The sequence below is a fragment of the Colletotrichum paranaense genome, assembly GCF_030867605.1.
Source record: "Colletotrichum paranaense strain IMI 384185 chromosome Unknown Scaffold_13.1, whole genome shotgun sequence".
NCBI classification, from domain to species: domain Eukaryota; kingdom Fungi; phylum Ascomycota; class Sordariomycetes; order Glomerellales; family Glomerellaceae; genus Colletotrichum; species Colletotrichum paranaense.
The window spans coordinates 445,183-472,496 of NW_026848971.1; the positions used below are offsets into that span (position 1 = coordinate 445,183).

General features: G+C 53.1%; 8 protein-coding genes across 8 annotated transcripts; 3 read left to right on the plus strand and 5 right to left on the minus strand.

The window, feature by feature from the left end:
* Nucleotides 1-2,525: 2,525 nt before the first annotated feature.
* Nucleotides 2,526-5,054, minus strand: CPAR01_13616 (DEAD/DEAH box helicase; the record flags this gene model as incomplete). The annotated part of the gene is made up of 7 exons (XM_060497868.1): nt 2,526-2,569; nt 2,632-2,793; nt 2,848-2,976; nt 3,417-3,524; nt 3,579-4,547; nt 4,609-4,709; nt 4,918-5,054. The coding sequence occupies 7 exons, from the start codon at nt 5,052-5,054 to the stop codon at nt 2,526-2,528; spliced, it is 1,650 nt and encodes a 549-aa protein (XP_060343336.1).
* A 1,159-nt stretch (nt 5,055-6,213) lies between these two features.
* Nucleotides 6,214-8,388, minus strand: CPAR01_13617 (phosphomethylpyrimidine kinase; the record flags this gene model as incomplete). Its single annotated transcript, XM_060497869.1, has 11 exons — nt 6,214-6,252; nt 6,306-6,385; nt 6,475-6,690; nt 6,744-6,876; nt 6,925-6,990; nt 7,046-7,196; nt 7,250-7,409; nt 7,466-7,850; nt 7,915-7,997; nt 8,063-8,274; nt 8,336-8,388. The coding sequence occupies 11 exons, from the start codon at nt 8,386-8,388 to the stop codon at nt 6,214-6,216; spliced, it is 1,578 nt and encodes a 525-aa protein (XP_060343337.1).
* Nucleotides 8,389-9,139: 751 nt separating this feature from the next.
* CPAR01_13618 (uncharacterized protein) lies at nt 9,140-13,406 on the minus strand (the record flags this gene model as incomplete). Its single annotated transcript, XM_060497870.1, has 3 exons — nt 9,140-10,891; nt 10,950-12,396; nt 12,457-13,406. 3 exons carry the CDS (start codon nt 13,404-13,406, stop codon nt 9,140-9,142), a joined length of 4,149 nt encoding a protein of 1,382 aa, XP_060343338.1.
* A 736-nt stretch (nt 13,407-14,142) lies between these two features.
* On the minus strand, nt 14,143-14,631 carry CPAR01_13619 (uncharacterized protein; the record flags this gene model as incomplete). Its single annotated transcript, XM_060497871.1, has 1 exon — nt 14,143-14,631. The coding sequence occupies one exon, from the start codon at nt 14,629-14,631 to the stop codon at nt 14,143-14,145; it is 489 nt and encodes a 162-aa protein (XP_060343339.1).
* Nucleotides 14,632-15,922: 1,291 nt separating this feature from the next.
* On the plus strand, nt 15,923-16,138 carry CPAR01_13620 (uncharacterized protein; the record flags this gene model as incomplete). Its single annotated transcript, XM_060497872.1, has 1 exon — nt 15,923-16,138. The coding sequence occupies one exon, from the start codon at nt 15,923-15,925 to the stop codon at nt 16,136-16,138; it is 216 nt and encodes a 71-aa protein (XP_060343340.1).
* A 1,040-nt stretch (nt 16,139-17,178) lies between these two features.
* On the plus strand, nt 17,179-18,081 carry CPAR01_13621 (uricase; the record flags this gene model as incomplete). The annotated part of the gene is made up of 1 exon (XM_060497873.1): nt 17,179-18,081. One exon carries the CDS (start codon nt 17,179-17,181, stop codon nt 18,079-18,081), a length of 903 nt encoding a protein of 300 aa, XP_060343341.1.
* Nucleotides 18,082-19,311: 1,230 nt separating this feature from the next.
* Nucleotides 19,312-19,958, minus strand: CPAR01_13622 (50S ribosomal protein L13; the record flags this gene model as incomplete). Its single annotated transcript, XM_060497874.1, has 2 exons — nt 19,312-19,830; nt 19,938-19,958. The coding sequence occupies 2 exons, from the start codon at nt 19,956-19,958 to the stop codon at nt 19,312-19,314; spliced, it is 540 nt and encodes a 179-aa protein (XP_060343342.1).
* An 859-nt stretch (nt 19,959-20,817) lies between these two features.
* CPAR01_13623 (heavy-metal-associated domain-containing protein) lies at nt 20,818-22,735 on the plus strand (the record flags this gene model as incomplete). Its single annotated transcript, XM_060497875.1, has 4 exons — nt 20,818-20,925; nt 21,352-21,481; nt 21,869-21,946; nt 22,203-22,735. The coding sequence occupies 4 exons, from the start codon at nt 20,818-20,820 to the stop codon at nt 22,733-22,735; spliced, it is 849 nt and encodes a 282-aa protein (XP_060343343.1).
* Nucleotides 22,736-27,314: the final 4,579 nt, after the last annotated feature.

Below are 27,314 nucleotides of genomic sequence, written 5' to 3' on the forward strand. Positions count from 1 at the left end.
GGTTCCGGGGTCAGGCGCTGGTTGGAAGCAAAGGAGAAGCGTCGTCGACACTCACAGTCATGTGCCAGCAGCAGCAACGGCACCAAGGGAATTAATACCGCTGCCACAAGCACCACCGATACGGGCACCTTTGGCACAGATACCATTGGTAACCCGCTTCTGTCTCCGGTTCGGCCCGTGGGTGTGAGGCCTCGCCGCTTCTCATCTCGAAGAACCTCATTCATTGATATGGTTCGACCAAAGTCTCGCAACTCGAGCATGACGCATGTTGACTTTTGAGTATGGGCATCAAAGAAAGGATGGGCATCGTCATTCAGCATCATTCAGCGGGGAGTTTTCAGGTGTCGGTTTCTTCTTGGCATTTTCTTATTTCGGGGCATTGAGCATCGATCGTCTGGGCCATGGCATTGTTTGAATTTCAATCATCTTCCTTTTCCCGACTATGGCTTGTTCAAGGGCTATTGGGACGGCTTAGGCCTGCGTCTGTGGTATAGGCTGGCGCGTGAGAAGGAGGATTATAGGTGATATGGCACTCATGGCTTGGTAATTTTGATAGGCCGTTACTTTGTATGACTGTATGTCCAGCTAAGAATCATCCCTTTGCTACATGATGTGTTTATTTTGAGTTGTGAGATGAACTATGGTGCGGTTCACCATATGGGGTTTGGGAAGGGGGGGGGGGAGGGAGGGTAATCCCTTTGTCTGCAGGTGTATAAATTGCCGTAGGAGAGACCTGCTGACTTGGACGGAAGGCTTTGAATGCTTCGCATTTCTTTTGATATCGTATCCTCAAATTACAGTTACATAAAAGCCGGCCAGTCTTGTCATTCTTTGGCTCGTTTCTTTTGTTCTTTGTTAGCCGTTTTTGGCGCCACTCAGTGACTGGGGAACAAAGGTGTAGTAGACTACATCAATTCCTGTGATGGGGATATGGGGATCGAGTCAAGCAAGTTGAGCTTCAGCTCGTTCTTTCGTGATGGAGGAGGTACTATATTACTGGGGGATACTGCACCGTGAAGTCAAGTTCATGAGCCCTCCCTTGATTAAGATAACATTTAGAACTAGCCCCCCTCCGCCCCCTTCGGAGACGGCGAGAGGGATGGAGCTGGCTCTACTCTAGAAGTCCAGACATCAGAATAGCTGTCACATGAACAAACCAGGTTTTTTCTCACGTCTTGCGGTTTTGCAACCCATAGACCATGAAGGAGAACATCATGTGGCTTGAGGAACTCGTATTGTGACCAAGATGTGATGTCCACCTACATTTCTCTCAAGGAGATGAGGTTGAACGCGCGAGTTAGAACGGACAAAATACCAGAAACACTCAATGACTGTACTCCTCCTACTCCTCCTCCTCCTCCTCCTCCTCGTCCCAATCAGAGTTGGGCCCCCGGCTCCCATACATTACTTCCCCATGTGATCACTCAGATAACTGATTACACACACACAGAGAGAGAAAAGGCACTTGATAGAGTTGGGGAAGAGAAAGGGGTTGGCGGTGGTGGTGGTGGTGGACTGCACTCAGCACACTGCTGATGAGACTTCCGTCACCCAAGGGGGGGGGGGGGCGTAGATCCCCAAAGGGATGGACGTGTAGAAGCACAATATGATCTAGTCAGTACGTTTAAGCAGTCTGACGAGACAATAGTGCACTTGGTTGGCATCACAAATATTCATTTCGGTTCCAGAGCTATATTTGGGTCAAACACCATACCGTCCCAGTCATCCATCGTCCCATTGAAACAGTCTCACAGGGGCGCTACATCAAGTCTGTGGATGGCGGACTACATTCATAATGATGACGCTGCAAGGGAGGTCAAACTTCAAAAGCAACACCAAGAGTTTGAGGTCGACACGGAAATCTGAGAATGGGAACGATGGTTTAGTGCCAATAAGGCGGCCCAATCCCCAAGCTTCAGCTGGCAGTGAGGCATGACTTGTGCTTTATCATAGCGAGGGAACTGTAGCAAGCAGCATCAAAAGGCTATCACGCAAGATGTCTAGTAGGAAACATAAACATGTTCAAGTCTTATCATGAGATGATCTTCCTATTACTACTTGAGCAGTAAGCCGCCCTCGACAGGGCCATGTCTGATATACACAGTCATCTAATGCATTTTACGACCTGTCGAGCTTTCGACTTGAGCCATCCATTCTTGCTCATGGAAGAGCATCAAAAGTGACTGGGACCCCACAAGGATCTCTATTGCAGTCCACGACACCAATCATTGTGTCGTCTCCGATTCCGTCTTAACTTTTTGTTCAACCTGATCCACGTTTGACCATGCCTGAAGAGATATCGCACACAAGCCCCAAACCGTTATGGGCAAATAAAAGAAAACACTCAAGGAAAATGAAAACAGCCGTGGAGGAATACCAGACTGAAGGAGACACAGATACGTGTCCCGGGTACCTCGAGTCTAAAACCCCCGTCTACGTGAACGCCGATTTTGCATGAGAATTGCGCAAGTTGCCGCCGCATGATGAGTCACCTCGCCTTTAGGATGGTCCGGTTGGCAAGGTTTTTACCAACGACGAGCGCCTCCTAGAGGAGCGTTGTTAGCGTTGTCTGTAAAGAAAGTCCGGTCAGCGATTAGGCCACTAGACTTTGGGAGAATGGAAAACACGTACTACCGCCACCGCCGCCACGGCCACCACCACGGCCACGGCCCCAGCCGCCGTAGCGACCACCGCCGCCGCCGCCACCGTAGCGGGTCATCTCAGCGAGACGGGGATCAATCTCCTGCTTGGCCTCTCTGAGGACGTTGACGAGGTCACGAGCCTGCTTGGAGTCTGAGAGAAAGTTAGCGCTTTGATCAGATGTGACAGGTAAGGGGGAAAACTGACTGTCAGTGGTGAAGAAGGTAACGGCGGTACCCTTGGCACCAGCACGACCGGTACGACCAATACGGTGGATGTAGTCCTCCGAGTTGTTGGGGTAATCGTAGTTCAGCACGTGAGTAATGTTGCGAACATCTTGAGCAAGGGGTTAGCAGACGCCTCACGGTTTGTATAGCAACGTTCCAGCCGGGAACCACGTTTGTTTGATAAATATATCAGGCTGTTTTCACTCCGTCGAAGACAGGGCAGTCCATATGCGTCAAATGCCATCCTGGAAAGTTCAATGTACCGGGTCCTCGGGCTTGGGGAATCTTGGGGACAGCTTGAGCGAATCAAGAATTGCCACATCCACGCTTGTACCATAGGCAAATGGGAGGCACAAGGGTGGAACAGCGAGTATAGCGAGCCAACGGCCGCACACCAGACCAAGACTCCACACAGGAGCAGAGAGAACCAAGGAAACACGAATGCATCAGGCAAGAGTGCGCAAGTAAGAGAGCCCCTAGACATAAGAGTAAAGTACAGCACAAGGCTGCTGGAAGTTGCCATGTAGATTGGGGGGGAATGATACTCACCAATACCACGCGAAGCGACGTCGGTCGCGACCATGATGGGAGACTTGGCAGTCTTGAACTGGTCGAGGACCCAGTCACGCTCGTTCTGCTGCTTGTCGCCGTGGATGGCTGCGAAATGTTAGCTAGAGTACAGAGGATTAAGAAAAGAATGAGACAACATACAAAGCGCGGGCCATCCGTCCTGGCGAAGGAAACGGGTGATCTCGTCAGCGACACGCTTGGTGCCAACGAAGATGAGAACCTTGTTCTCCTTGTTGTCCATCATCTTCTCGAGGTGCTTGATCATGCGATCACGCTTCTCGCTCTCGTTGACGACCTCGACAATCTGGGTAATGCGGTGGTTGGCAGCCAGGTCCATGGAACCGATGTTGACCTGGATGAAGTCGGAGAGGAAGTCGGACGCAAGAGCGCGAACCTCCTTGGGCCAAGTGGCGGACCACATGAGAGTCTGACGGTCAGGGCGAATCTGGCCAATAATCTTGCGAATTTGGGGCTCGAAACCCATGTCCAACATGCGATCAGCCTCGTCAAGAACAAGGTAGGTGACGCGACGCAGGTTGGTCTTGCCAGCCTCGAGCATGTCGATGAGACGTCCGGGGGTGGCAATGCAGACCTCGACACCGCGGGAGAGATCACGGATCTGGGGACCCTTGGGGACACCACCGTAAACGCAGGTGTTGCGGATGCGGGAAGACTTGCCGAACTTGGAAATCTCCTGCTGAATCTGGACCGCGAGCTCACGGGTAGGGGCGAGGATCAGGACAATGGGGCCATCGCCGGGGGCCAGCAGAGGCTGGGCGTTGATGTGGACGATGGCGGGAAGGCAGTAGGTAAGCGTCTTTCCGGAACCAGTCTCGGCAATACCGACGACGTCGCGACCGGAGAGAGCCATGGGCCAACCCTGGGACTGAATGGCAGTAGGAGCGGGGAAGCCCTGAGCCTTGACCTCGTCCATGACATATCTGGGGAAACCAGCCTCGTCGAAGGTCTCGACGGGCTTGGGGACATCGTTGCCAGCAATGGCAATCTGGTGCTTGCGACGGAAGGACTCGACATCCTCTGAGCTGCGGTTGGCCACCTCCTCGTGCTCCTTGTAGAAAGACTTCTCGAACTTGGGCATCGTGGAAAGATCTGTGCAAGAAAAAAAGTCAGTAAACGCGTTGCTGGTGTATACTGTCGTGAATCAACTAACCCCATTCTTGTGTGCGAAGACCAGCGCCAAGGTTGTTCATGCGGTCACCACCACCGCCGAAACCACCACCGCCGCCGTAGCCGCCACCACCGTATCCGTTGCTATCACTGACCAGTTAGCAATAATGTTGACGACAGAATCAAAAAAAAAGTTATTAGATGCTGAAGCTGGCGTTGGTGTCGTTTTGAGAAACCACGCTCCAGATTCGGGAAAAAGCATCGTGGCACTACGAGCGGTGTCGCGCCAAGGCAACAGCCGCCTCGTGAGCCCGGCCGACGTGTTTGAGAATAGAGTCAAAGAAATGCTTACCCGTTGGAATAGCCACCACCGCCGTAGCCACCATCGCGACCGCCTCTATCCTGACGATCACGACCACCGCCGTAGCCACCTCCTCCGTAGCCGCCGCCGCCGCGACCACCACCGCCGTATCCGCCGCCGTAGGACATGTTTGCTAGTTGCGAAGAGCGCGCGAAGTGTTTATTGTCGTGAATGGTGCTTCGCTTGCTTGAGCGATGCCAAAGGAAAGACCGTGGGGAGAGAAAGAAGACGCGAAGTGAACTCTTTTTCTGGAGCGAACCGAAAAGAGAACTGATGCGTTGAGGGGAGGGGGATGGAGGATTGTGAGATGGAGGAAGAGAGGGATGCAGATGAAAGAAGGGGAGAAAAAGAGTAGGAGGGTCAGAGGTTTTGGGGAGCGCGAGGGAAGGCGGTCCCGGGGTGAATTTTTTTCTTTTGCCTGCCCAAAACTTTTCGGCGACCGCTACCAGAAGGACCCTGCTAAGGCGAAAAAGGTACGTACCCGATGCACGTGGGTCTGTTACTGCCTTTATCGCTCGGATAAGATGGTGGATCTGACTCGCGATAAGGCACCTCTGCCAAATCTGCACACTGCACACTGCAGCAGCTGCAAGGTTCCACTTGACTTTTTTTTTTCTGTTTTTTTTTTCTGCCGCTCTCTCTTACCTTGCTGGCTTCCACGGTGACTGTGGTACAGTGTACTTCGGTTTGGACCGGGGGGTCTCCAGCTTTTTTTTCTTCCAGACTTTTGCATGCGAATTGCGGAGACCTGGTTTTGAATGATTGGAAATCATTTGGCCTCGAGCGAGCTTCAGCACAAGCGGTGCAAGGGAACCCTTTGACTGCTGCTTGTTTGGTATCAGTACTAATTGGGACGGCATGCGCACCCGCGGCGGGAAGTCAAGGGAAGGAAGTAAGCACGGCGAGATGCATCAGATGACAGTGGAAGCTTCTGTTCAGTCCGACTAGTTATACTTGGCTTTTTCTCTTGCCCGATCTAACGTCTAGCTAATTTATACTTGAAGCAAGGTGAGGAAGGAAATAGTACTATGTGAGGTAGGAGTAGAAACTTCGTCCACAATCTATGAGGCTGTTTGAGTATCAAGATGGCAGCAACGCGATGTAGGGGCCCCCATCCTTGCCTCCATCTTGCTACACCCGTTTCCAGTTCAAGGCCTGTCCTCTCTCCATCGTCTTTTATTGAATGGCATCCGCTCCAATTGCAGAGCCTTTATCTGTCTACCGAGCAAGAAAATTCACCGACAGAATTCCATTACCAGCTCACCGGTAAATATTGCTCGTCAAAACTCACCGGTAGGGAAACATTTCCCAGAAACCAATCTCCATCTGAAACACAGTTAGCCCAAGCTTCACCCCGCCCAACAAACATCAAGACCAACCTTTGTGCCGTGAATAAAGATCTTGATCAACCGCTCTATACTCGACGGGCTCTGCAAGGCGGCATGCCTCTCAATTAAGTCTGTGATTTAACCCCCCTCAGTCAGCAAGGGACAAAACGACTCAGTCAACCATAATGACCATGAGAGGAAAGTAAACATCTCCACAAACCTGAGCCGGTCTTCACCGCCCCGACATAGTCGTCAGCGACGTAGTTCTCGATCCACTTCCAGTACGTGTTCTCCTCGCGCTTCGTCTTGACGTCGCCGTGGAGCTGCTTTGCCACGGCGCCGTATCCGAGCAGGCATGGCGCGAGGGCCATTTGCAGCGCGATCCAGTCCTCGCTGACGCCCACGTCGAGGACGTAGCGCGTGTACGCCGTGCAGGCTGTATGTGTGGTCCTTTGTCAGTCTCGCTCTCGTGTATCTCCCCAGGGGGACCAACATCCACAAGATAAGACTTGCCTTGATGTTCCTCTGTGGCCTCGATTTCAGGCACCGTGATGCCGAAACCCTTGCAGTAGTCGATGTGCAGGCTCATCTCACGAGTTATGTGGTTGACGATTGTGGCACCCTAGATGATTCAGTACACAACCCCTCCAGAACCATGGGCAACACCTACGGCCGAGATGTCTGCTATGCTCTTCGCCTTGTAAGAAGCCAGCGCGTTGGCTCTAGCGAAGTGAACCTAAGATAGAAAATGAGTTACCAAGAATTTCCGTCGGCTATCATAGCACACGTACCAGATAGAGGTAGTCCTGGATGAGATACTGCTTGAACGACTCCATGGGCAGCGTCCCGTCTCCCATGGCCATGACGAATGGGTGATACACAAAGGTCTTCCAAACATCCTTGACATCCGGTCTCTCGAGCATGTACTCGATAAAGCGCCCACTATCGACTTTAGTCAATTCGTTGCCTATACCAGCGGTTTCAAGGAGACCTACGGTGCAAAGGGCAGCGTCTGGATAGAGTGAAAGTGATTCAGCGGACCATGCCCCTTTCCGTACCCAGGAGCAGTCTTGATCCCGGCCTCAATGTATCGACAAGCCGACTTGACAGCTTCCGATACACCAAGACCCTTTGCCAAATTAGACGCAATAGCAGCTGCCACACAAATCAGCACTCACCATACTTAACCACGACCTCTTACCCAAACTCACAAGCTAAAGAGCACCCAGTTCCGTGCGTATTCGTCGAACTCTGATACGGACTCTGCACATGCCAAAACTCGCCGTGCCCATACAACACATCCACAACAACAGCCTTGTCCTCCTCGCTCTTCGCCACAGTCAAATCCGCCTTGAACGGCGCGTGTCCGCCCTTGACGAGCACCCACTCGGGCCCTAGCGCCTGCACCGCCTTCGCCATCGCCTCGAGGTCCCCGACGCTCTCTACCTCGACCGGCGCGTGGCTCGAGTCCTCGAGGATGAGCTTCGCCTCGGGGATGTTTGGCGTGAGGACGGTGGTGAGCTTGAGCAGGCCTTCCAGCAACGCGGCGACGGCCTCGCGAGGGAGCAGCTCTGCGCCGCTGGTCGCGATCATGACCTGTGGCAGTTTGTAAGAAACTCTGGGTTATCTATCCAAAAGTCTGCGAATGACGTGTTCATACCGGGTCAACGACGACCTTGGGGACCTTGTGCCTCTTGAGAGCCTCGACAACCGTCTCAATCGTAGCAGGCGAAGCCAGCATGCCTGATTCTGAGTTAGCTGCTTAAAGCCATGGGCCAGATACAGTCTACAAATGAAGCAAATCTCACCAGTCTTGACGACGTCCACCCCGATGTCGCCGATACAGGCATCAATCTGCTTGAGAAGAAACTCCTGCGGCACGTGGTGAATGTCGTGCACTCCAGTCGTGTCCTGCGCCGTCAGCGCCGTGGTGGCCGTCATGGCATAGCAGCCATGCGCCGCGATGACTTTTTGGTCAGCCTCCAGGCCTCTTTGGATTGCCGCGTCAGCAAGCCCATCTCTGTATTTGCTTTCCCCAGATCTTGTTGCAGTCTGGAGATGAAGAATGTGTGTATACTCACGCTCCGCCGGAGCAGTCCGAGCCGGCAATGACAAGAACTCGTCCCTGAACCATGGTGACTAGTGTAGGGAGCAAAACGGACTAGTCAGAGATACGTTCGCCGGTTTGGGATCCTGTTTTTTGGGCAAGAAAGAGTATTGATACGTGTAAGGTAGCAATCGACTCTCCGGAGCTTCTTTCCGTGAAGACGGATCGGACATCATCGGAGGACGGGGTAGGCACGGCTGACGACGGATCGGTCGCGGGTCGAAGATGTCACTCAAGTGGGGGCGGGGCACCCTTTAGTTTTTGCTCACCTCAACTAAACGTCCGACTCGCAAAACTCTTCGTCGTGTTCCCACGCCATACTGTGACCTGCGCCTTACTAGTTAGTCGCACATCACGTAAAGATATCGCCAAGGCTGCCATCCTTATATGCATGACCCTCACTCGAGGCTCTATATCTCACTGGCAAGAAAAGGATGAGTGATCTGAGCGAGAGGTGAGGAAAACAAGCCACTTTTGATTTGCCTATCGTGCCGACACCCTGCCTACCTACACCATTTGGGAATCGATACGCAGATGGCCACCAACTCCATTCTGTCCTTGCTCGCTCTTGAAGATCAATCCGTAGCTTATCTAGGTCCCTTTGCCGGCCAAAACCTCAGCTGGAGACTTTATCCACTCCCCCAAAGTCACGAGTTATAGTACAAGAAAAACCAACAAACAAAACGCCGCATCATGATGCCTCTCGAATTCCACTAATAACTTTCCGGCTCAAATGCCAAGTGATCTCTTGACGATGAGTGCAACGGATCATACAACCTTACGCTGTCTCCGTCGAGTCAGCTGAGCTGTCTGTATCAAATGAGCTCATGCTGTCCGAACGCTCTGCCTTGGGCAGAGGCTCTGTCTCTTTCTCCAGTTCCGATGGGTCTGAGATACTACGCTGTCTCTCTGTTCGATTTTCGTCACCCGAAGATGCGTTTTCCTCATCCTCGTCGACATCTTCGTCGTCAGATCCGCTATCGCTGTCTTCGTCAAAGACAATTCTTCTGAGGACGTTTTTGTCAAACATCTCGAGAACCATGCGTCTAATAGGCAGGCGGTAGTGATTGTATTCAAGCATCGTCATGACGCGCCTGAACATTTTGGGACATCTAAAGCCTGCCACCTTGTGCTGCCTGATCTGCATCAGTTCACCCATTGCCCGCTTGTACAGGACCATGTTGCCGAGATCGACAACGAGATCCAGGATGCGTTGGTTGATGGCCTCTTCGTTGGTGAAGGCCGGCAGCTCTTCCTTCTCTAGAGGCGGACGCGCTTCTGTTGGTGGCGGCGGGGTCAAAAAGGTCTTTTGCGTATCTGGCAACGCAATCTTGGAGGCAATAGCGTGCTTCCAGGGTTTGAACGAGAAGAATTTGGATAGGTTATTGGGAATGCAGAATCCCATCGACTCTCCTCGCGGTGAAAGATTTGCATCCCATCCACATTCTGACAGGATCTCAAGACCGTGGGCGGATCGAGACACTAGTCCCAGGACGAAGAAGGCGGTGCCACGCAGACTCATCACCTCATGTTCTTCAGCAATCTTGACAATGTCTTCGATAACATCGCATGATTCGATAAAAGGGGCACCGAGCTCCATTGATCCCACGTTGCCGACAGCCCACATGGAGGCCTTGACCTTTAGCATGAGCTCGGGATCTTCCGACTGCATGCCGTATTCTTTGATCGTGCTGGCAAATTCAGCAAAGTGTCCCTTGTCGCTCAGTAACTTGCATCCCTCCTGAGTGCGTGCAAGCTCGCGATAGAAGTGCGGTGGAATGTGATTCTCTGGCTCGGTATCTGCTTGAGCTTCTTCCACCATGTTGATGCGGTTCTGGTGCTCTTCTGGATTCTCTAGGAATGCTTTGGCCAGGCTGGTTTCAATCACACCAACGTATGAGTCGTTTCGACCGAGGAACCAGTCATCCATCTCATTGCTGATGTAGTCAACGCCGTCGAGGTAGTGGTAGCCAATGGACGAAGACAGGAACCGCAGTAGGAGAGGAGCACCGATCTCTCCCAAGTGGTCCATTGTCGGACGACACTGGACAACATACTCCAGATATGCTTTCTTATTGCATGCCTTCTCGAGGATCTTAACTGCGGTTCGGCAGACCTCTACCTCGGGGTCGTATAGTTGGTCGCAAAGCTTCTCGATGGCCCACTTCCAGTCGATCTTGCCGTGGGATGGTTGGGATGCATCGAATGGTCGAGTGGCGTACTTCCGCAGCGCGTTCGTCGCCGTGATGCGAATCTCCCTCGTTCCAGACGTAAGAGCCTGTTCTATAAGCACCCGTGGGTGTCCCGGGATGCTGTAGTCAAAGTTTGAGAGAAGTAGTTTGATCAAGTCAGGGCGCTGCTTGTGCCCGAGAATGTGGTACATCATGTTGAACATTCTCCAGCGTTGTAGAAGCTCCAAGCCTCTGGGATCACCACTTAGGACTCCAAGCATGGGGAAGTATCCTGCGCAAAGTGTGCTTTGCAAGCGACCAGGGGAGAACATTGGATCCGTGGATGTCAATCCGCTGCTCTGCATTGTTTGTTAGTGTCTTGATGAGGTTGCCAAGGATGTGTTTTTTTTTGCTTACCGGGTCACATTGAGCGAGGCACTCAGCTATCTGCCGTAACATCTTATGATCTTGCAAGTACTGAAAGCCCTCATTTGACTGAAGCAGAGTGTGCATCAGTGTGCATCCGACCCTGACGTACTTTTGAGAATTCTTATTGCTTGTAAGATCCGAAAACCTGTGCTTAAAAGGCCGGTAGAAGCTCATGATCCTGTTCATAAACTTGGACACCCTGTTGACCTCGTCTAGTCGCTTTCCATCTTGAAGCGGCCCTTCGATGATTCGCGAGATAACATCCCAGTTCCATTTCAAGTAGTTGGAGCTATTCAGGACATTAGACTCCACCAAAAGCTGCCGGATTGCGCCCTCTTGAACCACAATCCCGGCGTTGCTTTTACGGTGCATGTCTGCGAGGTTGTCGCTGGAGGGGAGAGTTCCAGCAGTCGCGATAGACGGCGTGCTCCTATACAGCGTCTTGCTCACTGAGCTAATCTGATAAACTATGCCCGAGGCAACGAATCTGTTGTCGTCTTTGAACTGAGTCGCCGCAGCGAAGAGCTCCGGAAGCAGAGGTAAGTCGTTGCTCCACGTCGCGGGGAGGAGCCTGCTTGCCAGCTTCAGCACCTCGCCAATCAGGAGACACGTCTTTCTGGAGAGCTGAGGGTCACTGGTCCTGGCAACTTGGAGCAAGTTTTCCAATAGACCAGCTTTGACGAATGTAGCCAGAAGCAGAGCAGTGTAGTGATCCATGAAGTTTTGCTCTCCACTATCTTCCTCCACGGGCAGAGCATTGGCCGAGGGCGTCTGGTTCGGAACTGATTTGAGGCTCGCTACCCGTCCATATGTCGTTAGGCGGCGACCAGCTAGGAAGGAAGAAGCCCACGAGGGCGACTTGATCCGGAGAAGAAGGTAAATGAGATCGATTACTGTCTCTCGGATGGTTGCTTGTGGAAGCACCATGCTAGTGAGCAGCGACTTGATGGCTCGAGAGTCATGCATAGTCAGCATCATCAACCCAGGCCAACTCTTCAGGATCTTGGTGATTGCTTTGGCGTTCTGCTTCAGTAAGCTCTCATTTGCGAGGATAATATCTGTGAATGCCGTGAAGAGAACCTCCAGATCATAACCGGAGCGCAAGTAGATTCTCTTTTGTGGGTTATCCAAGATCTGCATATAAGACGCCGTAAGAGATTCAGGCGATTTATATGTTCCTTCGATCAAAGCCTCAGAGAGCGGTGAAAGGCCGCCAGAAGCGACTGCCAGGGCCGGGTCACGAAGCATAACCTCAGCAAGTGTTTCCAAGCAGATGGAGCGTAGACGATCTTCAGCCTGCTCTGCAACAGCGGCTATAGTCCTCACAACAGCGCGTGAAAGCTCTTTGACTCCATCCTTGACATCCAAAAAGGCCCGGACGAACTTCAAGGCCTGTTCACGCTCCAGATCTGCTTTTCGGTCTTTGATCAAAGATCTACGGTTTGTTAGCTGTGGCTCGCAGTCTTGTCAATTGTAGAAACATGGCCAAACTCACGTCACAACAATGATGTCAGTATTCAGACTGCGGATCTTCTTTAAAGAAGACACATCTGAGATGGCATAGCGAATCATTCGGTAACCAGCTGCTACTACTTCTCTGGCCTCACTGAGCAGCATTACTTGCATGCGAAGACCGAACACCGACCATACCAGGTCATACTTGAGAGTTGGATGCCGCCTGAACAGATCAACTAGACTGTTTCCTCGACTGACATAGTACTCTGGCGGCATGCCCTCTTGCTCAAGGGCTTGTAGCAACTCAGCCAGGAGAAAGGTCGGTGACTGCTCAGCCGTCTCTTCATTGTCTGAACCAGCGCCACTGCGAGAGGCGCTAGGAGGTGAGCGCATGCCATTGTTGGCAGAAGAGAACAGTGGCTCGTTTGTCCTTTGTCTTGTGGGTGTGGTTGGAGTCGCCTTGAATCTCGAGGCATCTGTAATCTTCTGCCGTAGATTCTTGATGCGCTGGTTGGAGGCATTCAGCTCTGCTTCGACCTTGGCCCTCTGTTCCTTGGTTTGTTTTGCCTTCTTGGCGTTTAAGGCTTCCAGCATGTTCTCACTTCCGTCCTTGATCTTCATCTCTCGATTCAGCTGCTCCTTGAGAATAGCGAGGGTCTGCTCTGCAGCCGTGGCGGGATCTTCCTCGTCGACCTTATCGATGCTGTAGATGTCGCCTCGGGAGCCAGAGCGAGATGGCATCATCTGGCTGCGCAGCTCAGAACTAAAGCTCCCAGGGGCGATGGAGGGGTTGAGGGAAGAGCCTCGGGGTCCGAAGCTGACGCCCGAGGCGCCCAGACTTCTCGATCCATTGACAGAGGCGGATGGCGGCTGAAGGCCGCCGGTGCTCTCTATGCGCTCGAAACTCGGACGTGGATTGAGGGTATTGGCGCTCGATGCCGACTGTTGAGGCGAGAGTGCCTTTTGAGACTGTCCGGAGGCGCTCAGCATCTTGGCGATGCCTCTCTATGTTACCACCTTGCTACGGGGCTTCTCCGGAGGTTCTGGCATTCGGGCGACTGTTATTTCAGTACTGCTCTGATTTTAGAAATTCGTTATCGGGGTGTCAGGGGGTTGGTGGTCGTAGTCGGGGTTCGTCCGCGTGGAGTAAAGGACTGTCGTCGATCGCTTGAATGAGGCTCTGTCGCGGTAGGTGGGTAACGGGTTTCGAATTGAGGTTCGGACAATTCTTCAAATTGAAGGCGGTCGAAATATGGCGCCAGAGGTACGGAGGAGAAGGTGAATGTCCGAGTCGCAGGCTGTTGGGCGCGCAAATGGGCGAAGTTGGTCGGCCACCCGCAGAGCCACGCCAAGAGCAGGGCAGGACGTCAGTCCGAGTGGAGATGCGATGTGAGTCTAATGCTGAGGATATGCGATTGGCGCATCAGAAAGGGTTGATCGTTTGGATCTTTCGCAGGTTCCAGCCGTGGCAGACGGTCCCGATAACAGTGTCGCTTGAGGTCGGGCGAGATATCTGTGCACTTGGGTTGTCTGTGATGGATGATTAGTTCTGGTGGAAGCAGTCGTCGCTGTTGTCGTTGTCTCGACTGTTGCGTGGTGCTGCGGCGTTCCAGCCGAGTGCTCGTTCACGGCCCACAGTTGACGGTGAAGTACCTACTGTGTAAGGTAGGTACTGCGCAGTGCGTACTTGGTCGCCGGATACCAACTGAGCCTGGTCTTCAGAGCTTCAGGAGTGGGCCTGGATGCGCATGGGTTGCTGTCGCGGGCGTGGCTCAGCGGTGTTAACAGTTGAGAATGGTCGCGGGCGGGCTGTAGAGGTGTGGTTGCTGCCAATGTCACCTGTGGACCGCAGAAGGCGCTGATACTGGTGTCTGAGGTGGGTGGTGTTCAGGGGTGATTTCTCAGGGTGGTGCAGTGTCACGGCCACAGCTGCAGCGAAGTTGCGAGGTTCTCCTCTGTTCAAGCTCTCCAGTGCACCTCTGACTCTCAGGACGGGGTAAGCAGCGTCTGCGTCAGTTCGCCTTTGAAAGTATCTTACTTGCCCTACAATGAGGTAAATTAAGGTGAAGAAAGGTGAGAGAAAAGAGAAATCTTGAGGTATGGCTTTGGGGTTGTCAAGGTAGGTAGGAAGGAATAGGGAGATACGGTAGGTAGGCTGTTTCTTGAAAGTACTTTCCAGCTCAAGTGTGTACGGATTTGGCAGCCCCAAGCCCATTGTTCGGGTTCAGATTGTTGGAGTCGGACCTCGTTCATGCACGCACACAGCCAAGTCCATTTTACCTCATTCATCATCCATCTTCAATGCTGATGTTAATCAACTTGAGATCACGTGTACAACACAACTTAGCTTCGGCCTGTCTATCTTATCTTCAAGCATTTATGTCCGAGGATCTGGAAAGAACTGATGATGAAATCTTACTTGCCCTCTCGGTGCGCTCTTTCTCCTTCGGCTCCTTCTGCTGCTGCTGGGCTATTGCTGCATGCGCCGTAACGCGGAAGGAAGCAGCCTTCCTTTAGTAGCCCCGCTTCTTGGTCGCTTCACCCCTCACCGAAAGCTTGGACCACGTCTCTCTCCCCTTTGGTGACCTTGGAAGATGTCGAGTACAAATACTTGCTCAGATAGGGCACCATGCCTCGTTATGCTTGGCTCAGACGGTAAGAGGACTGCCTGAGAAGCCAATGGGGACGTTGCCGTCAGCTGCAGCAGTCTCTATTTCGAGCTACCTTCTAGCGTTACGTCTGCTGAAGGGGTACATCGTCATGGATAAGGTTGGCATCTTGTCGATAAGCCCCAGATAAGGCACGAAACCTTGACCCCATTATCTGTACAGATACAGGTGCAGCTCTTGGCACCACTCAGTTCTACCTTGACGCTCAACGATCAACGACCAACGACCTCCAATAATTTACAAGAATGATCGCCTAAAGTAGATCACGATAGCTTGGACAGCCTCATGTTTTCGTCAGCCTATCCTCCGATATGGTGCATGTTACTTGAGCTAAAGATCTTCATTATGGTTAGGTAAAGTGCAGTCGACGATGGCTTCAATCGATGAACCAGCTTCTATTCAAAGGAACCTGAAAAGACGGGCAGTCAACTTCGGGCGAGCCCATATCCGTACCTTTTTTGTATTGCATAGAGAGAAAAAAGGTGCTCGTGAACGCTCATCATGGACCATCCTACCGAGGAAATCCCTTGCTGTCTGAAGCTGCTTGTGCCACAGCATCAACTGCCACTACCAATGCTGAAACGCGGCCGGCTCCCCCATCCGCAGTCATTCGATGCCTCGGAGACACCCACCTCTATCCGTGTCAAGCAGACTTGCTGGTAGCAAGTACTGGTGGCGGGAGATAGGAACCAACGCCGAGGATCGAGACAACAGCTGCCAAAGAGTTCCCATCATCCACACAGCAAACATAATGGACAGAAATGATTCTGTCAGAATCAGTCACACACTACGGGATTTGCATCTTCGGCCTTTCGGTCTAATATCCACAGTCCCGAAATGGCGGGGGCCCCGGTTCCTTCGCGCGCCCGTCTTTGGCCAAACCCTCACCTCACCTCACCTCATCTCATCTCACTTCACCTTGACCTCACATCAGGTCGGAGAGCGGCGGCACAGGGACGGGCTTTGAGAGAAACGGCTTGCATGATGTGTGGGTTTCTTGGTGTTCCCATGTTGGTTGTGAAGCGTTCATGTACATTCTTCATCATTGTATGAAATATTGACCCTTACGCGGAGCCGGCCACTGGAGGTCCAGCAGCCAAGATACATCACGAGTATCTGCGGCTCTGTAAGATCCTTTGATCTCATCGAGTCTTCATTGGTCCCGTAGAGACGGAACCTGGAGAGGAAAGGTGCAAAATCAACTACCGCCTGCGGTAGCTAAGGTAGTCACGGCAGAACTTGCCGCCTCTCGTCTTGTTTCTTCTTTTTTTCCAGAGCCCTAGAGGCTAGAGGCGTTTGCTTCGTGGAGCTGAGGTACCTCGCCTTACCAAATAGCATGTACGGCCCAGAGCGTCTCTCGTCGGTCCCGCCCTGGCGCAGACAGCCGTAGGGAGACAGCGGCTGCATGCGGCGACTTGCCTGCCCAGCGTCCAAAGGGCATCGGCGGGCTCCGGGGGATCCACCCAGCTCCAATAAGACCATTCTACCCCACGGCAGCCGGACCCTATCAAGCGATCGGGCCAGTTCGGCCAGGCCATTGGGCCCTTACCTACCTACCCCCGACCCGCGGGGCCACCCTTACACAGTACGTACATCCCAGCACCCAACACAAGCAGAAGCTTTCATGCTTGCACAGCGCAAACATTGCGTGCCGATTCAAGACGCGACTACGCTATCTGTGCTGCTTGCTGGTGTATCTCCGGCCCGGCTCTTGTCTCTGTGGTGGGTGACGTCCAACGAAGCTAATCTGAGAGCGAGAACCTCAACCAATTTCTTCTCTTGGATGTTGATATAAAACCTATCGTCCCCCCTCTGGCCTCTTCTCTTGTGACCTTGCCCTTGTCCTCTGTCTCATCATCAACCAACAACCACCTCCTTATCAGTGCTTGCTTGCAGTCTCTCTTGAGCTTGAACCACTTAGCACCTTGCTCTCATCCTCGACCCTCATCTCACAACGACATCTCATCTTATCTCGTCTTTGCGATACCAGCAATCTCATCCGTGATACCCCAAACGCCCTACTTTTTGTTCGCTTTCCCATTCTCAACCCTCGCAAAGCCACACACGAACACACACACACACACACATTCACAATGGCAGCCTACCTCGCCTCCGCCCGCTACGGCAAGGACAACGTCCGCGTCTACAAGGTCGAGAAGAACGGCAACGTCCAGACCGTCACCGAGATGACTGTCTGCTGCCTCCTCGAGGGCGAGATCGAGACCTCGTACACAGTCGCCGACAACAGCGTCGTCGTCGCCACCGACTCCATCAAGAACACCACCTACATCAAGGCCAAGGAGAACCCCGTCAACCCCCCGGAGCTCTTCGCCTCCATCCTCGGCGCCCACTTCCTCGAAACCTACGCCCACATCCACACAGCCAACGTCAAAATCATCCAGCACCGCTGGACCCGCATGACCGTCGACGGCAAGCCGCACCCGCACTCCTTCTTCCGCGACGGCGAGGAGACCCGCAACGTCGAGGCCCGCATCTCCCGCAAGGACGGCATCGCCCTCACCAGCGCCATCCAGAAGCTCACCGTCCTGAAGTCCACCGGCTCCGCCTTCCACGGCTTCGTCCGCGACGAGTACACCACCCTCCCCGAGACCTGGGACCGCATCCTGTCCACCGATGTCGACGCCGCCTGGACCTGGAAGTTCCCAGACCTGGCCGCCGTCCGCGCCGCCGTGCCCAAATTCGACCCCGCGTGGCGCGCCGCCCGCGACATCACCATGAAGACCTTTGCCGAGGACGAGAGCGCCAGCGTGCAAAACACAATGTACAAGATGTGCGAGCAGATCCTCGCCGCCGTACCCGAGACCCTGACCGCCACCTACTCCCTGCCCAACAAGCACTACTTTGAGATCGACCTCAGCTGGCACAAGGGGCTCAAGAACACGGGCAAGGACGCCGAGGTCTACGCGCCGCAGTCTGGTCCCAACGGCCTCATCAAGTGCGAGGTTGCCCGCAAGCCCGAAACCGCCAAGTTGTAGGCGCGAGCTTTGGGTGAGTTGGCCTGTGGGTCGAGTGAGTGAGATAAGGGGTTGTAGACTGAGGATGAGAGAAGATGCTTTCCTATGAGAATCTAGTGAGATTCGCCACTTGCATTTACCGGCGTCCATGACCTGGTCAAGCCTGGTCGGGTGTTCTTTTATAGTAATAATGAGCAATGACTAAGAATATGATAACCCATCAAATTTATTGTCCTTGAGAGAATTCCTGTGACTCGAGTGATACCGGCGTTTGGCTTTGGAACTGATCTTAGAATATGGGCAAGACGGAGAGCTTTGACGAAGCCACCCATGATACCATGTACGGGTTTCCGGAAAGGGCGCGGTGCTTCTCAATGGTGTTCCCCATTCTACGACCTGTCCCGCAAATGACACATATACTCGAACTGCTGCTTGATATTTAGATTCATTTGAGACAGATGTCGTGAGGAGCGTTTTCCTCTTTTCTTTAAGCTGAACAATAGTAAAAGGCCGTTAGCGTATCCATCAAGCTTTCACACGTATTGCGATATTTAAGAAAGACTTGGCAATTGACTCCAATCAGGAGACAATTTGTAAAAGTGACAATAACTTACAAACTCAGATGTATGTATTCAAAGTATTGGATAAGGAAGCAATACCTGTGTCTCTTGGCAGCAGAGCTCAGGAGTGATTCCAGACACTACTATTCGAAATCAAAGGCAACGTGAACGTAGGTAAAAACTTGATGGATCACATCTTCATACTGCTGCCATTATCACCCTTGACGAAACACGCCTGTCTATAAAAAAGATATTAGTAGGTTCCCTGATACCGCACCTAGCCTTCCTTGCTCCTTTTCAACCGGCACTCCTCTTCCCCTCGCCTATATCGAGACATCGTAGACTGTCGATGCTCAGCTCGCAACATTCTCGACATCAGTTCCAACAGGTACGATGTCTTTCGAAAGCCTCAGGGGTTTCCAGGGGATCGCATTACGCATGTCAGGCAGAGATCCCAATCCCAAAAGCCAGATCATATGTATCAATGACACACATAGTCCAGCACTCGATGAGAAACACTGCCACATTGTAGAGGGTCATTTGACTTCAAAGTTTTTGAGAATGCCCGTATTCGTACAGAATATACACGCCGACTCAAGACGGCTTTACTTTACACCTCGCTCGTCCCTTCCCCCTCCATCACCCCTTTACAACCGTCGCACCTTATGGAGAGTCAACAGCAAAACCCCTCTCATATCCTCTGCGAATCCGCCTCCCGGATCGCCTTAACCTGCTCCTCCCACCCAGTCTTTCCCACAGGAACATCCCCAAACCGAATAACATTCTGCTTATACGGATGCGCCTCCCCCTCGAAAGCCTTAAGCCTCGCAAGCCTCTTCTCCCGCAGCCTATTCTTGGGCAACATGCCGCTCACCGCCTTACGCAGCACCTCGGCGCCGCCGTGCTTCTCCATCAGCACGTCCATCGTCACCTGTCGCAGGCTACCGGGGCGGGTGTTGTGTCGGTAGTACGTCTTCTGCCACTTCTTGCGTCCCGTCACGTGCAGCGCCGCGCAGTCCGTCACCACCACGTAGTCGCCGCAGTCCGTCGAAGGGTCCCAGGTCGGCTTGTGCTTGCCCATCAGCAACACGGCGATGCGGCTGGCCAGGCGGCCCAGCGAGGGCGGGGTGACGCCCGGCTGGGTCGAGAGGATCTCGTGGGGAGCCGAGGCGGAGATTTGGTGCCATACTCGGGAGTAGGAGAGGCGCGTCTGGAGAGTTGAGCAACTGGGTTAGCTATATGGTCGTTACGATAGCTCTCGGGAGCATGGAGAGAGGTATATTTGATTGGGGAGGCTGTGAAAGGGGGAAAGCTTACTAGGCCAATGGTTTGCGACATCTTGAAATGTGTGTTCTGGGGCTGGCCGCCTCAGCCGACTTTGACGCTCGTTTCTGGTATGCGCGGACCGAATCGGTCAATAGGACAGTTCTTGCAGCGGGCAAGCCAGCGATAAAGCGTCGTCGTCGGATCTCGGAAAAGGAATGTAGTCGTCACGCGTTCTTGGGCGTCGTTGGCGATCTCCATTCAACAGCCTGACCCTGAGCTTCTCCCAAAATTTTGGAGCCGGGAGCGTTCTCACGTGATGATAATGATAAGATCCCATCAGTTCGGTGATGGAACGAAAGCTGCTTTCGAGCTACCAGATGGTGCCAGCTGTTGGGGCTGCTTCCAGCTGCAGAGACCAAGCGCCGACTTTGGGGCCGATGCTCTCCAAAAACTGGCCCAAGCGTTCCCATGGCGGGGCAGAAGACGACGGAAAGCAATGAGGCGATGCGATCCAATTGCGCCGTGCTCGCTGTCCGCTGGCCGCGAGTGGGAGAGGAGGGGCAGCAGCACGATTTCAAAGCAAGCCCATATTCACAGACAACTTTACTCCACGATGGACCATGGGTATTAAACCCGCATATGCCGGCACAGTCATCCCATAGGTTGTTGGTACGCAATTCAACAGCATCATAACCATATCTATGAGCAATACCACTTGAAAACTTTGGGCATTTTGTCAAAGTGGGATGGTCACGAAGTAAACCCGCGACACACCAACATTCCCTGGGGCTCTTTTTTCCCCGAGAACGACAAACTCCATCCATCTCTCTTTATTTTAGGAACGGGAAACTACCGGAGTTTACAACCTGACCTCACTTTTTTCTCATCTCAACAACAGCACAAACAACAAAGGGTCCTACAAGGACAGAGCATGCTCTACTGCCTCCCCGACTTCATCCACAACTACCGCTCTCTGCTACGAAGCCCGCTGCAGCCAAGCAGACGACCCTTCACCATGACCGTCTCATATCCTTTTCAGGTGAGTTCTCAATACCGTTTCTCTCTCTTTCCCTCTATGCCTGTTCTCCAGTCTGGTCCTCTCTTTCCGCTTTGCCCGGCAAGTCCAGTCAGTCAGTCAGGCAGTCCACCCGCCCCTCAAGTCTCCGTCACGGACACGGGACCTGGCCGAGGAGACAAAGTCTTGTTCCTTCATTCTCGCTCGCTCGCTCCGTCGTCCGTCAGTACCGTCCCGTCGAGACGCACGCAATCCGGGTAGAGGGACATGTGCGTATGAGGGTCCATTCCTCTTCCGCACGCACATACACGGGCTTCATCCTTTGCCCATTTACTACCCATTGCCCTTTTCCACCTGTTCAAGTATACCCAAGTCTACAATACAGCAATGGGGGTGTAATTGCTCAACTGAATCAAATGGCTAATGAAACGTCTGAAAATCCAACACTAGACCGTTTTCGCCGTACCCATGACATGTGACAGCTGCGTCAAGGACGTTTCAGACTCGTTGTACAAGCTCGGGGGTATCACCAAGGTCGAGGCCAATCTCAAGGACCAATTGCTTTCTGTCGAGGGCACAGGTACGTTGTCTTCTGCCGCAAACTCTGAAAGCTTTTTTTTCCTTTTCTTTTCTTTTCCCTTTTTCACTTTCATCCTTCTTGCGGCTCATGGCTGTTGATCCCTCCTCCATCCACACACACACACACACACACACACACACACACACACACACACGCCCCCTTCCCTGTCTTACACCCATGCTGTTGTGCGTCCCACATACACGATGCTTTGAGGCTTCCCAAGCTTGCCGGTTTGACAGCGCCATCGTGGTGATCCTCTCAAGATTGTATTCGCTGCCTTACAAACCTGTCATGGGGGATGGATAGACTCAAAAAATTGAACGCTTTACCGTTTGGAAAAAAGAAAAGAATGTACCTGCCGCTAACACTCTTGGCGACGTTTTGCAGCCGCACCATCAACAATTGTTGACGCCATCCAAGCCACGGGGAGGGACGCCATCTTGCGAGGCTCGGGAGGATCAAACAGTAGGTCAACTGAAGTCTCTTCTTTCTCTCCTTGGCTTTTGTGCTCTTGTCGTCCAAGTCCAACTTTTCTGTCCGCATTTCCTGTAACCCCTTGGCGGACATTAAGTTGTTTCCTGATACCACCCAACTTGTCTTGTCACACCGGCACTGGTGTCGGCAGATGGGGTCAAGTTTTGGGTTTTCATCGTCGTCGTTTAAACTCGCTCACCTGGGAACACCGGACTTCATCTGACCGCTGACTCACCACGTCCCTTAGGCGCGGCTGTGAGCATCCTCGAGTCTTTTTACCATGCAGATGATGCGCCTTCAAAGTTGAATGAGCAGCGAGACCGAGAGGTCAGGGGCCTGGCTAGAATGGTGCAGGTCTCCCCGACTACAACTCTGATCGACATGACGCTACGCGGCGTTGCCCCCGGGTCATACCGAGCTACAATCCGTGAGTACGGTAACCTGGCAGAGGGCGCATCATCGACGGGCCCTGTCTGGTCGGGAGGCAGTCAAGACGCCGCCGCCGCCAAGGGCTTCTTGGGTGTCTTCAACGTCGACAAGGATGGCAGAGGCAGCGCCTATCTCGACAAACCCTTTCAAATCTGGGAAGTTATTGGCCATGCCATGGTCGTCTCGAGACAAGATGAGTCTGCAGGGGCGTTGAAAAATGACCCAGACACGTTAGTCGGCGTGATTGCCAGGAGTGCCGGCGTGTGGGACAATGATAAGACGGTCTGTTCATGCACCGGCAAGACGCTGTGGGAGGAGAGAAAGGACGAGGTTGAGAAGGGTATGCTGTAGGTAGACTTCGCGGGAAGCCATCAGATGATGTATAAAGAATGATCATGAAATCAACGAGAGATTTTCAATGTGTTTCTTGCCAGGGAAGCTCGGTCGATGAGCCGGATAGGCTTTATGATGATCACCAATAGCCACACGTGGAGTGGCAGCCACCATAAACAATATCGTACGATTTTTGCGATGAACGTAGATTTTTGGACTGCATCTGCTACCTCAGGTCAAGGTCGATGGCCACGGCTTCCAGAACACTGACAGGCAAGATGCCAGGGGTTGTTGTGGTTATGGTGTGAGGAGTCCAAAGAACCGCACCATGGTCGGGTTTGACACTGAGGCTGAGCCTCTCCAATGCCTTGGCATACTGCCCACCCCAAGGATGAGGTTCAAGGACTCTCGGTTAGGTAGACAGATTCGCGGACCTGGAGTTGCGGGATGGGGGCACTTACCTTGGACTCTGGGGTCTCGCTAAGGTTGCGGGTTTCCATCCGTTGTCACAGGCTCGTGTAAGTTAACCTCTGTATGCCAAGCTTCCCAAGGCTTGTCTCGGTCAGAATTTTCCGCCGAGTTCTTGATCGTCTCTGGGCGATGGGACAGATGGGACAGCGGGGCCAGCAAAAGAGATGGAGCCTCTGTTCCCTGGGAACGGAGAGAGAGGCCTATGCCAGAGGAGGAGACCAACAGACATGGCTTCAGCGTCGGGCTTGATGCAGATCATGTTAGAAGAAACACTGACGACGGTTCCGGGAGATTCCCCCCACCGATCGAAGACCGGAAGGAGGCGGAGCGTAGGTGACAGGTGGTAGATGAGACGAATACGCGTTGTAGTTGAACAGGGACCAGAGGCGCTACCTTATTTTGCTGGATCGCAGGGGCGCCGGGACCGCCTTGCCGTGATAAGGCCCACTATCCGTAGTAAGGGCGTGTACGCAGATGGCATTACACAAGGAGGCTGATGCTGCAGTGCCAGTGGGAACTTGAAGTGACCGACATATACGTGCAAAGGGGTCGATGGGTGGAGAAGATGGCCGAGTTTGAAACTAGCTTAGGTAGGTGGTAGGCAAGCTCGAAATCGGATGCGAGAAGCGGTGGTCTGTACTCTTTACGTGCAGATTGCAGATTGAGTAAGGCAGCCCCAAAGATACGGGGCGGAGGCGGCAGGGGAGTTGAAGTGTTCGTTGACGACATGTCTAGGCTGATAATGACAGAAGGTTAAGTCAGTTGGGCTGCTTGAGAGCCACAAAGAAGCCACTGCGCCAAAGTGTATCGACGTTTATGATGCAAACGTGTTTGACGAGGAGGCTAATTCAGGAAACAAGAGTCGAGGAACAGCTGAGTCTCGACCCGTGGGCAATGTTTGGTGGTGAACATGACAAGTGCCTGCCGGAGCTCCCTCTCGAGATTTGCATTTGCGGGCTTCGGACCGCGGAGGTTCGCATTGAACGACGGGGGCAACGTAGATCTTGCCGCGTCACGGGTGGATTCATCCGTTCAAAGGGATGCCCAGACTTGTGACACTTGGGAAGAGAAGGAAAAATAGGGGAGTGGAAGGTTGATGGGCGAGCGAGCAGCAACTCGGAGCGGAGCGTTATGGGTGCCACTGTCTGCGATCCATGGCGCGGTCCTGTCCGTGTGTTGAGTGCATCGTGTCGAGTCACCTTGGCTTACCTTGGGGCCAAGACGAGATGTGGTTGAGGCGAATTATTGCGTATCAAGAGCGAGGGGCAGACCTAGACAGTTGGCGCCTAGACAGAAGACTACTTGGTAGCCCAGCAGACGGGAGACGCATGGCCTACGGCTCGATGACTGAGGGAACCCCTCAAACCCGGCCGGATGCTGCGTGGTAAAACAAGGTGAAGTTCACAGGCTTGACGTCTGGTTCATGCGGCGAAGTGGCTGGTGGTCTGGGCAGAGTCGCAAGTCGTTCCACACCCAAAGGTATGTGGAGAGTGACATTGCCCTAGCTGCGCCAACGTTACAGCAGAAGCTGCCTTTACCCAGATCAAGGTACCTTGGCAGGTGTGTGTGTTGATCCTTCGAGTACGAACGAATCCATACCTATCCGTACCTACTACTCCGTATAGATACCTACCCTACCATGACTTGGTATGATAGCCAGGCACGTCACGATAGTGTAAGGTAGGTACGGATAGAGAAGAAGAAGAGTGTGCGCCCCTTGCACATGAGGTAGACAGCACGTCAGTGGGGACGCCAGCACGGGACTTCCAAAACAGCCTGAAGGACAAGCGAGTTTCGCAGACTCTTGAGACTTGGGACTGGCAGGGATAATTAGAGTTGGAGATGGTTTTGCTGGGTGTCACGGTGTCTTTCCGTATCCTACAGCCCACGGGTACGAAGTACCTTACGCAGTGATGTCCGGAGTACCTTGCTGTCTAATAACGATAGGGCGGTGCGTAGTTGGGGGGTTCCTTGGAAAGCATCTTTTCGGCTTCGGTCTTTGGGTTGCCCTGAGAAGGGATCTTCTTGTCACTGGCGATGCAAGTCATTCTAGCGAGGCCACATTTTGTTCTTTTTTCGTTCTTTTTGGAAGAAGCTGCGTGGGTCCTGGCTCGTGCTTGCCGTTGCTTGTAAGTTGTCCCCGCTGTCTTACATCATTTCTAGGTACCTTAGGTATTGGAAGGAGAGAGAGAGCGAGAGTTGAGTAGATTCTGGACTTGACTCTCGATTGTAAAGAACCTGCCTTAGGTTATCTGTTCCTTCCCCAGGACGACCTCGACAAGATCACGTTCCTCTTGGCAAGATACGTACTTGGACAACGTGCCTCTTTTTGATGGGCGGGAGGAAGGAACGCCTGGCATGGATGCTGGGTTAAGATGGCAGTGGCTTCCGACGGGACACAGGCGAGGCAGGTACGCTACTTTCTTAGTCAAACGTCAACGACGTGTGGCTGAGCTTGTTGAGCCTTCAAGTATCGGATGCCTAGACCCTACCTACTGTATGTAGAGGTTGACGGCTGAAGCCAAGTCTCCCCTCGACGCATCCTGGTCCTTGCTGAGTAGCCCTGATCCCTCAACCTCGCGATGACTCGACTCTCTTTCACACGCACTCTCTCCCTCCCTGTTAATCCGACAAATCTTACGATATCAACTATTGCGAATTTAACCTAGGCTAAGCATCGACTCTGGACAACTGCACAGACACGACTGCCGATATTGACGCCAGTGCCTTCGCCAGTCAGTGACGGTCCTATGGACGGCTAGAACCACTTGTGGACCCGCTGCAGATAAGGTTGTCTAAATCCTAACCAGGACTGGATGGGATGAGCGATGCCCCAGACGAGACGCCACAAAGGGCAATAGAGAAGAACCTGCCGACGAACCTATACCTTTCCTTGGCGGTCTCTTCTCCTCCTTCGAGCCAAACCCCGCCATCCGGCCAATCTACTGGCGAGAGACTTCACACAGCCCGTCACACCACGATGGCCTCATGATATGCCAGAATCAACCGAGCGGTACCTCACTCCTCCATCTTGTGCAAATTCCAGTTCTGTGGGATGCAGCCCCCCATGCAGGAACATCGTCCTAGACTGGTACCAATACCTACAGCCTGGACTGCCGAACCTACGTGTCTGCGCCGCAGTCTCGCAGATGTCTTGACTTGGGCTGAGGGGTCTCTAGATTCTGTACCACCAACCTTCGGTTTCCATTGCCGATCCTCGTCGACCAAAGACAGCCCACCATCTCCAGAGTTCAACCTATTGTGATACCACAACGACCGCCTAGTGCTCAGATATATGACCTACACGCCTCCTTCATAGCGACACCTTGATTCGATCTGGGCTGACCAATTTGACGGACGCCCATCTGCTCGACCTGGGCTTTGGTTGATGAAGGATGAAGCACCCATCTGACGGACGGAGAAACTTTGGTTGGAAACGTCCGGACGGGTCGGGCTGCCCAACTGGCGACATGTCACCCGCACCGAGGCGGCCAACGTTGCCAGTTCACCGGGTCAGCCCAATCAGAAAAATATCACCGGCGCTTAACTTCTCCCATATGCACTCTGCAAAGAACGGCACTTTTGGAAGATGCTATTTTAAACAGTTCAACGTCATTTCTCCCAGCTCCAGTGGACTGGTTTGGCAGACCATTTCCAGTATGGCGGCCTGCAAGCACTTACACCTCATCCACTTTTCAACCTCTTCTCTGGGTTCGCAAAAGCAACTAAGAAGAAAACCCCGGTGATTGAACGAGATCGGACGGCCTTGCAGTTGCAATCACCTCTGCAGCATCTCCATATTCAGCCACGAGGCGTGATACAGCTGCAAGCTGCGGGTTGCAGTCACGGTTCACTACGGAGTACCTACTGTACAGTAGTAGGGGCTAAGAGAAGCACGACTTACAACTGTGATCAAGGCGGCGTTAGTCACTCTTCTACGCGCCCTTGGCCCCTGGCAACTTAGTGGCTCAAAGGTCCGGCCCACGACCCGTATTCCTGGGGGCCAATCAGGCACAGCTCGCATTCGCTGGAACGCTTCGTGCATGGGAAGCGACAGGCCCTGATTCGCAGTGGTTGCACGATGCCTGCGATACCCGGCATTAGTGCATTACCGTTAAGGGACCGC